This window comes from Zeugodacus cucurbitae, chromosome 4 (genome assembly GCF_028554725.1).
Source record: "Zeugodacus cucurbitae isolate PBARC_wt_2022May chromosome 4, idZeuCucr1.2, whole genome shotgun sequence".
NCBI lineage: Eukaryota > Metazoa > Arthropoda > Insecta > Diptera > Tephritidae > Zeugodacus > Zeugodacus cucurbitae.
The window spans coordinates 43,604,791-43,613,295 of NC_071669.1; the positions used below are offsets into that span (position 1 = coordinate 43,604,791).

Here is an 8,505-nt window from a genome sequence, read left to right on the forward strand (position 1 = left end):
AGTTAATTCGCTTTTAACTGTATTATATTGAATCATCTTAATCTAGCTTAATGAGAACCTATACTCAATTCATGCAATTGTATAATATATAGAAATACCAGACATATAGAATTCATGATTTCTTGCATTTTTTATTATCATTCGTCAAGTGTTTGCAAAAGTAGCAACATTATATATATTTCAAAATATTTGCAATATAAGTGTAAATTTAGTCTTATTATATATATTGTAATTGTAAATACTAAAAAAATATATTGTCAAATGGTGTAAAAAGGCTTTCTCGGTGTCATCTTTTTTGCGTAGGTGAGTTTGTAAGTACTTTGTTAGCATTAAATTGACGAAAAGCATAAAAAGTGTACGCTTTATGGAAGAAAAAAATGTTAATGTGCGCGTTGAGTATAAGTATTTTTTATAAGTCCTTTATGTTGAAGCAATATTTGCTATACTGGCTAAGCTCAAATGATCATTATAGCATATTTCTAATACTCAAAATGCACCATGTCCTGGAAAAAATAGAAAGATTAAAATTAATAAGCCAATCGGAATTTGGAAAGACTCAAATTACAATAAGAAAAGTTGCTGCCAAAATAACTGCTTTCATTCGCACGTCTAATTCAATTGGAAATTGAACCCCAAAATAATCGGCATCAGTGAACAATTCCTTATTAATACCGGTCCATTGCTTTGAAATTTTACCAATCTTATCTCCATTCATAGCAAAAATCTAGAGAAAAAAAAATTATTAGTCAATCTTGATATATTATTGCTGTTATATATTTATGATTAAGTGATTTAAAAATCTGAAATTCCTTACATCAAACTCCACATTAGCACAGCATTTGAAAGTACAGCGTGGTCCACGTACACGCAAAACAGTTTCACCATAAGCATTTTTTATTAAATACAAGGGGCGCAACAATGACCACTCTTGCTCCACACTACCAATAACTGAACCGGGCGGTGATGATACCTCTAATGTCTGCAAACAACATGGAAAGCAACAGGATTCACAACGCAATGGTCTATATATATGCAGCACTTCATTCTGAAAGTTATCAAGAATTTGTATATCGAAAGGTCGACAAGAACCGCACAAGTTTCTAGTCAAGCAGTGTGTATCTTCCACAGCTAAATAGACATTCTCGCCAACAGAATTCTTTATTTTTGATTTGTTTTTCATTTCACAGCCAAAAAATACTTCAACCAAATCCACTTGTTGCTTTATAAGCAACTGATCCACGGCTGTTAGATATTCTAATCCAGTTGGGCAGTTGGGTATGCCAATAGGAATACTCATCCAAGGTTCTATTAGTATGGAAACCATGAAGTGTTTAGAAGATACTTCATCCAAAAAATTCATTATTAAAATAAATTACCTGCTGGGTACATTGTAGCTCTTGGTTGCCTAACGATTGGTGGAGCATCTTGTGGTACGCCTTCATAGTCCCGATTTTTTTGCATTGCGAACGTTAATTATACTTTTTTGATGTGGATGAAGTAATCGTAAGCACTTTGAATATTACTAGTGTTGGGAGTCCGGCATTCGCAAGGCTTGGTAGGGGTTTTAGAATTCCTCTAACCAAAATCTTAACTTTTATTTTATAACAATTTCAATTGCACTTCTTTAGCTCTATTTTTGATAAATCTTAAAACATTTCTTTTAAATTAAAACAACTAAATAAAAAATGCGTAACAGACACTCCTTAAACAAAAAAGGAAAATTAAACTACAACAACAATCCAATTGCCAATATGAATGATAGAAAATGTTGATAAAAACATAAATTAAATATGTACGGGTGTATTTGAAAGGGAACATATTTTTGTTTTGTTAAAATCGTTTTTAACTGCAATAAGTAATGTTAGATGCTCAGATGTATAATAAATAATTATTATATACACAAAATTGTGTTATTGTTTTTTGATTTATATTGAAAATGCAATAGTTTGCGTAAATTTTTGTGAATATATTAGATACTTATAATGCAACCCTGTGTTTAGTTATTTTTTGCCGGTTCAACTACTTCAATCTTCATTTTACTTTTACTACTTCTACAATGTGAGTAACGCTAGATTTTTTTCTTATATTATAAACAAATAAATATAGAAATATCCTTAATTGTAAAAAAAAACAATAAAATTTGAATAAGTTATACAATCACAGAAGCATATTTTCATGAAAATAGTAAAAGCTGTTTCGAAAACAGAATTTTATTTTGTTATTATTCCCTTATTTGCTTCCGTCATCAAATTACTAGTGCCCTCTCGTTTTCCTTCAATGTATAAAAAACAATTTTAACTGATAAGTTGTTATTGCGTGAAATAAGCCGGTATCAATCAAAAACTTTATCAATAACATACGCAAGAGTACTATGTATGCACGTATATAGTGTCCGCATAAGCCCATTCGATTTGATACCACTCTATCGTAGTTAATAAAAATTGTATGCGTGGCTTGTGTATGTACGTGCCGATACTCCTACTAATTGATATCTTCAGATTTCAGATGCTACCACGTACAATGTTGCCGAAACTTTGTATTCTTATACTGTGTTCAGTACTAACAGCGGGCAGCAAATACGAGGAAAGTGGGTCGTGCCATTCCTTTGCAGGTGGCTCTGTTTATCCTTCTGAAGGACCTCGTGGCGACCACAAGCTGCAAACCACTAAAGCCGTCAGTAAGTATTCATTTATTAAATTGTTTGTGATAAATTTCATCGCATACATATATTCTTTTTGTAGTATCCAAATCAGCTCCAACGTTTGAAGGTACCGCTGTTGTCAAAGGGGAATTTGTCAAATTATCCCTTTCCCAATATCATGGAAAATATTTAGTACTCCTTTTTTATCCACTTGACTTGTAAGTTGTAATTTATTTTCACCAGTTCAACAAATTTCTTCAATACTTTTTTATTTTAGCACCTTTGTGTGTCCCACCGAAATTATAGCGTTCTCCGACCGCATCGAAGAATTCCGCAAGATAAATGCAGAAGTCGTGGCAATCAGTGTAGATTCGCATTTTACCCATTTAGCTTGGATTAACACACCACGAAAGGAGGGTGGTCTTGGATATGTAAAAATTCCATTGCTTTCTGATTTGACACATAAGATTAGCAGGGATTATGGAGTTTATTTGGAAGACTTGGGTCATACACTACGTGGTCTATTTATCATTGATCATCGTGGTATTTTGCGACAAATAACTATGAATGACTTGCCGGTGGGACGTTCAGTAGATGAGACGATTCGTTTAGTGCAAGCATTCCAATATACCGACACACATGGAGAAGTTTGTCCAGCTGGCTGGAAACCCGGCGCAGAGACAGTAATAAAATAAACAAGCACATTTTCTCAATTACAAACTAACATATTTTGTATTTTCAGATTGTACCAAATCCCAAAGAGAAAACAAAATATTTTGAGAAGATTAATAAAATTCCATAATTTCGCCGCACTTTACTTCCAAAATTTATATTTTGATATCAAAATAAATATGTTTCCAATTTTAACTACCGTCGTTTTGAACTTTTACTGCTACTTCCTCCGCTTTTAGAACCTTCTCCTCTTTTACGTTTGTTCAGCGGATTCCTGGGATCATACGCATCGTACCAATCGTCGCCCTTCGTGGATGCATCTTTGGCTAAAATAGGTGCTACTTCTTCGAACTTCAATGTGTGCGCCAACCAATCGTCTCCTTGAATTTCTTTCTCTACAATTCCATCATCTAGAGACTCAGTGGCGGTGACTTCATTTGTTTCACTTTGCTTTTGTTTGAGTGCATCCAATTTATTTCGAAATTTCGATAGTAAACTTAATGTAAAGTCCTCTCGACTAGCCCCTTTTTTGGGTATTTTCGTCTTTAAGCCACTGTATTTTACTTTTTCATCGACAAAATTTTTTATGAATTCATTATTTTCAGCGGCATTAGCATTGACTTCATCAGTTTTGCTCTTCTCAGTTTTTTTATCACCCAGATTTTCTCTTTGACGTTTTTCTGTTTGATATTGTTTTTTCAGGTTTTGAATTTCTTGTCGAATTTCATTCCTAAAAAGTGCCATTAATTATTTTTCAAAAAATGTTCAGGAAATATAGTTTTAATTTACCTCTTTTTTTCGCTTTTTATTTTACGTTCCTGCTCCTGCGTCAAAAGTACATCTTCATCAGAATCAGACAATTCCTCTTTAATTTCAATTGTCTCCGTTTTTATTAATTTTTTAGTCTCATTCGTTTTTAATTGCAATTTATCTTTGATTCGCTGGCGACGCTCTTCCATATCATCATCATCCAACGGTTCCTTTTTGACAAGAGCCAATCTCCGTTCTTCTTCTAACTCCTCTTCATCATCTGATCTAGTGTTGCTACCTTCGATAGGTAAGGCATCTTTGCTAAGTTTGGGATCGTCTCCAACGTCGTGCATTGATTTTGCTTTCCCCGCATTTTTTTGTACAAATTGATTAGTTTCTTCTTCATCTTCTTCAGCCTCTTCACCAAAGGAAAGCAAACCAAAATTTCTGTAAAGGAAACCATATGTAAAAGAAGTCACTGTTATATTAGTATTTATTGTAATTACTTGACTCCCTTTTCGCGTTTTTTTGTCTTTTCTCTTTTGGTCTCTTTTGCTATTTTTCGAGGTACTATATCTTCAAAGGGATTACTTAAAATTTCGGCACGCAATATTTTTTGAGGATACATGGGGCGTTCATTGTGATCCACTAAACCGTCCTCCAGTTTCAGCATATTGTATAAAGTATCTCCTGTCACTTTGCCGAAAAGTGTGTTCTTGTTTTGAAGCTCTGGTGTAGCGGCCAAGGTGAAGAAAAACTGTGAGCCATTATCATCCTTATCGGCATTCGCCATTCCAACAAGTCCACGTCGCGCATAACGTAGACGTGAATGAAATTCATCCTTAAATGTATGACCGTAAATAGATTCTCCACCAGTTCCATCGCTATTGGGATCACCCCCTTGTACGATAAAACCTTTTACAACGCGATGGAAAATGGTGCCATTGTAGTATCCTTCCATGCATAGTTGTATAAAATTGCGGCATGCTTTTGGACATTCTCGAGACCAGAGTTCTATATCTATATCACCGACGGTAGTCTTGAGGAGAACCTGAAACGAAATCTTATAATTTTACTGTTATTTTGTTAAAATAAATAGCTAACCTTTCCCGAAGTCGGCGGTTCCTGAATGTAAATGTTGCTCATCCTTCAATTATTTGTTTACAGATTGATATTCTATTATTTATTATTTAGTTCTGATAAATATTAACAATTCACAATAGAAAATGGCAAATTCACAAATAAACTCGGTACTATATTCCGACGTTTAAGGTGACTACAGAGTTTAACATTTTTGTCAGAAATTATTTAATTGAGAATAAAGAATTTCATAATTTTATATTAAATTCATTTTTAATTGACAAGTTTTAGAAAAGTTCTATAGATTTCAACAAAACGTTCTTGGGTCTATTAATTGTCTAATAAATTTTTTGAAAATACTTTGTTGAAAAATTAATTTGTGGAAAATTTATAAAAACAAGAAAATTATAACGCAAATTGCATGACATTTCTCTTTGCACAGACTTTGCGGGTATAAATCCATACAACTCTGCATTTGTAATCAGCTGTTTATAAACAAAACAACTTGGTTTGAATTAATTTTATATTTCCTTAATTCACGAAATTCTTGTCCACAGAAAGGATTCTAGGATATACTCTGTTTATTTTTCGTGTTACTGTTCGTGTAATAATCTCTTTCGAGCAATGTCTGACGAGGCCAAAGAAGGTGAAGAATTTACATTGGAAGCAGATTCTGAACTGCGTTTTGAAATAGAAGACAAGGATGCGAAAGTTTACGTTACGGTAAGTTTAATAACATAATAATAAAAATAAGCAACGTTATTTAGTGTTTAAATTTAGCTCATTTCTGGTTTTGCCGAAATGTTCGGTACAGAATTGGTAAAGAAGAAAAAATATGAGTTTCTAACAGGCGCGAAAGTGGCAATTTTTACCTATCATGGTTGCGTGCTAAATGTAAATGGCAAAACTGATGTTAGTTACATTTCAAAAGAGACTCCAATGGTACAATACTTAAATTGTCATGCCGCATTGGAGCAAATGCGTGCCAGTGCCGAGGAAAAGGATGAACGCGGACCGATCGCAATGATTGTTGGACCCTTAGATGTAGGGAAAAGTACGTTGAGTCGCATATTTCTTAACTATGCTGTACGGCTGGGTAGACGTCCGCTATACGTTGATATTGACGTTGGACAAGGATCAATCTCTATACCGGGTACCATAGCTTCCATACTAATTGAACGACCTGCCAGTATTGAAGAGGGCTTTTCTCAGACGGCGCCTTTAGTATATCACTTTGGTCATAAAGGCCCTGGCAGCAATAATGTACTATACAAAGCCTCAGTATCGAAGATGGCAGAAGTAACGCTGGAATCAATGAATGTCAACAAGAGAAGTAAGTAAATTTTTCTCTTAGTAGCAGTAATATATGTAAATGCGTATGTTTATAGCGAAACATTCCGGAATGATAATAAACACATGTGGATGGGTAAAGGGTGACGGCTACGCTCACTTATTACACACAGCACAGGCCTTCGAAGTCAATGCGATATTTGTATTGGATCAGGAACGTTTGTATAATGAGCTTTTGAGAGATATGCCTTCATTTGTACGCGTTGTTTTGTTGCCAAAAAGTGGTGGTGTTGTGGAACGGAGTCGCGATTTGCGATCTGAACAACGCGATCTACGTATTAAAGAGTACTTTTATGGTCATCGTACTCCTTTCTATCCGTTCTCGTTTGAAGTAAAGTTTCAAGATTTGAAGTTGTACAAAATTGGTGCTCCACCGCTGCCGGATTCCTGTATGCCGATTGGAATGAAAGCGGAAGACAATAAAACAAAAGTTGTGGCGGTAACTCCAAGTCCCTCGTTACTACATCATATCTTATCGATTAGCTTCGCTGAATCGACTGATGAGGATGTTATTGGGACTAATGTGGCCGGTTTTGTTTGCGTGTAAGTAATATAATAAATATAACTAAATAAAGTAGTAACAAATTTGAAATTTTTTATAATTTTAGTACTGATGTGGATATGGACAGACAGACTGTTACTGTACTATCACCACAACCGAGACCACTGCCTAATAACGTGATGTTATTATCCGAATTGCAATTTATGGACATTGTGTGAAAGCATTACATATTTATATATGCCAATTGTTCTATTTTAGACATAAATAAAATGTATATTTTTTCATTCAAATAAAAAAGGCATATTTTTATTCATAAGTTTACTTTCAGTTCTTTAAAGTTCAAGAAAATTGCATATTGCATAGGGTTCCATATTTTGTTTTATGAAAGCTTAACTTGTATATTTATGAAGTGGGTGGCTTTTGTATTTTAGCAAGTTCAGCTTTGAACTTAGCTATTGTCTCTCGTGCTAATTTTAATTTGTCCTTCAGTGAGTTTATTTCACTTTTTACTTTTCCTTTTACATCAATAATGTTTTCCAATGTCTTCTCTTTTTTCGTTTCAACTGAAAATGTATTAAAAATAAACATTTGCTATAATTTTAATAAATAAAGTTTATAATACTTACAATCGGTATCATGGGTGTATGATCCACTCGTTAGCGGCTGTACATTCATGAGAAAATGCTGCATTAACTGTGTGGGCTCTTGGAAAACGATTTCCTCATAGGACTCGGATACCAAATGAACATTAGCGGCACCCATTCGTTTAGTATTGTCCAAATTTGTACTTGATAGCTCTCCATCAACCACTGGACTTTGGAAGAGTTTCAATATATGGTAACAAGTTACCGGCCTTTCGGTCGGATCGTGGAAATATATTTTGATGACTACTTCAAATTCACCCCAACCGGTTTCGGTAATTTCATATGGTGGCTTCGTTACAATTCTATTTGGATTGGCATAACTTTCGTGTAATTTAAAGTGCACCTTTTTTACATAAACAGACATATCTTCATTGTGATACGGTTTTACATATACTTTCCACTGATGTGTATGTCCATCTTCGTTCTTTTTGCCAAAGGATCTTGCAATATTTCCATATACAATAGGCTTAACTATTACCAAACCTTTTACACGTCCACCCGAATCTGGACCAAAATCCGTGGGTATATTGAGGCTGTTCATGTTTACAATGTGCCTTAATTAACCTTTTCACATACAATTAAAGGTTTTTGTTTTTAATCGTGAAAAAAAAATCAAAAAATGTTTCGCGAAAGGTTGTCAAACTACTAAACAAAACAAAATTGATGTATAAACAAACAAATGAAATACGATTGCAATCATTAACCACCCTGTGTTGCGATGCTACCAATTCATAATTAAGCTTTTATTACATATTTTATTACAAGGTATGAAGTATATTTGGTTTAACCAAATATTATAATAACGTATAAACAACAACATGAACAACATAACGTAGTTTTTCAACAAATTTAATACATTTAAATAA

The 8,505-nt window shown here is 33.9% G+C and overlaps 5 protein-coding genes across 7 annotated transcripts; 2 read left to right on the top strand and 3 right to left on the bottom strand.

Moving 5' to 3' along the window:
* Positions 1-106: 106 nt before the first annotated feature.
* On the bottom strand, positions 107-1,761 carry LOC105221142 (phospholipid scramblase 2). Its single transcript, XM_011197875.3, has 4 exons — positions 1,377-1,761; positions 815-1,305; positions 566-724; positions 107-503 (listed from the first exon to the last, which is right to left on the bottom strand). The coding sequence occupies exons 1-4, from the start codon at positions 1,459-1,461 to the stop codon at positions 480-482; spliced, it is 759 nt and encodes a 252-aa protein (XP_011196177.1). The 5' UTR covers positions 1,462-1,761; the 3' UTR covers positions 107-479.
* Positions 1,762-1,913: 152 nt separating this feature from the next.
* On the top strand, positions 1,914-3,508 carry LOC105221135 (peroxiredoxin-2). 3 transcript variants are annotated; one of them, XM_011197867.3, is made up of 5 exons: positions 1,914-2,058; positions 2,499-2,677; positions 2,742-2,859; positions 2,919-3,324; positions 3,384-3,508. In XM_011197867.3, exons 2-5 carry the CDS (start codon positions 2,506-2,508, stop codon positions 3,441-3,443), a joined length of 756 nt encoding a protein of 251 aa, XP_011196169.1. In that variant the 5' UTR covers positions 1,914-2,058; positions 2,499-2,505; the 3' UTR covers positions 3,444-3,508. The 3 variants fall into 3 exon arrangements, with proteins under 3 accessions (XP_011196169.1, XP_011196168.1, XP_028901927.2); XM_011197866.3 differs by lacking the exon at positions 1,914-2,058 and adding an exon at positions 2,223-2,443; XM_029046094.2 differs by lacking the exon at positions 1,914-2,058 and having other exon boundaries at positions 2,223-2,677.
* Positions 3,132-5,349, bottom strand: LOC105221137 (spliceosome-associated protein CWC27 homolog). Its single transcript, XM_011197868.3, has 4 exons — positions 5,168-5,349; positions 4,570-5,114; positions 4,103-4,510; positions 3,132-4,043 (listed from the first exon to the last, which is right to left on the bottom strand). Exons 1-4 carry the CDS (start codon positions 5,207-5,209, stop codon positions 3,509-3,511), a joined length of 1,530 nt encoding a protein of 509 aa, XP_011196170.1. The 5' UTR covers positions 5,210-5,349; the 3' UTR covers positions 3,132-3,508.
* A 104-nt stretch (positions 5,350-5,453) lies between these two features.
* On the top strand, positions 5,454-7,311 carry LOC105221138 (protein CLP1 homolog). The gene is made up of 5 exons (XM_054229479.1): positions 5,454-5,594; positions 5,701-5,866; positions 5,924-6,476; positions 6,532-7,036; positions 7,102-7,311. The coding sequence occupies exons 2-5, from the start codon at positions 5,768-5,770 to the stop codon at positions 7,211-7,213; spliced, it is 1,269 nt and encodes a 422-aa protein (XP_054085454.1). The 5' UTR covers positions 5,454-5,594; positions 5,701-5,767; the 3' UTR covers positions 7,214-7,311.
* On the bottom strand, positions 7,299-8,301 carry LOC105221139 (YEATS domain-containing protein 4). Its single transcript, XM_011197871.2, has 2 exons — positions 7,622-8,301; positions 7,299-7,558 (listed from the first exon to the last, which is right to left on the bottom strand). The coding sequence occupies exons 1-2, from the start codon at positions 8,178-8,180 to the stop codon at positions 7,398-7,400; spliced, it is 720 nt and encodes a 239-aa protein (XP_011196173.1). The 5' UTR covers positions 8,181-8,301; the 3' UTR covers positions 7,299-7,397.
* Between the last annotated feature and the right edge of the window lie 204 nt (positions 8,302-8,505).

Coding starts and splice junctions, on each gene's coding strand:
- LOC105221139 (XM_011197871.2), bottom strand. CDS start 8,180: ATGAACAGCCTCAATATACCCACGGATTTTGGTCCAGATTCGGGTGGA. Junction 7,559..7,621: donor ATACACCCATGATACCGATT/GTAAGTATTATA, acceptor ATACATTTTCAG/TTGAAACGAAAAAAGAGAAG.
- LOC105221138 (XM_054229479.1), top strand. CDS start 5,768: ATGTCTGACGAGGCCAAAGAAGGTGAAGAATTTACATTGGAAGCAGAT. Junction 5,867..5,923: donor ATGCGAAAGTTTACGTTACG/GTAAGTTTAATA, acceptor GTTTAAATTTAG/CTCATTTCTGGTTTTGCCGA. Junction 6,477..6,531: donor AATGAATGTCAACAAGAGAA/GTAAGTAAATTT, acceptor GTATGTTTATAG/CGAAACATTCCGGAATGATA.
- LOC105221135 (XM_029046094.2), top strand. CDS start 2,446: ATGCGTGGCTTGTGTATGTACGTGCCGATACTCCTACTAATTGATATC. Junction 2,678..2,741: donor GCAAACCACTAAAGCCGTCA/GTAAGTATTCAT, acceptor TTCTTTTTGTAG/TATCCAAATCAGCTCCAACG. Junction 2,860..2,918: donor CTTTTTTATCCACTTGACTT/GTAAGTTGTAAT, acceptor TTTTTATTTTAG/CACCTTTGTGTGTCCCACCG.
- LOC105221142 (XM_011197875.3), bottom strand. CDS start 1,461: ATGCAAAAAAATCGGGACTATGAAGGCGTACCACAAGATGCTCCACCA. Junction 1,306..1,376: donor AGCTACAATGTACCCAGCAG/GTAATTTATTTT, acceptor CCATACTAATAG/AACCTTGGATGAGTATTCCT. Junction 725..814: donor GTGCTAATGTGGAGTTTGAT/GTAAGGAATTTC, acceptor TTTTTTCTCTAG/ATTTTTGCTATGAATGGAGA.
- LOC105221137 (XM_011197868.3), bottom strand. CDS start 5,209: ATGAGCAACATTTACATTCAGGAACCGCCGACTTCGGGAAAG. Junction 4,511..4,569: donor AAACGCGAAAAGGGAGTCAA/GTAATTACAATA, acceptor TTTCCTTTACAG/AAATTTTGGTTTGCTTTCCT. Junction 4,044..4,102: donor ATAAAAAGCGAAAAAAAGAG/GTAAATTAAAAC, acceptor GGCACTTTTTAG/GAATGAAATTCGACAAGAAA.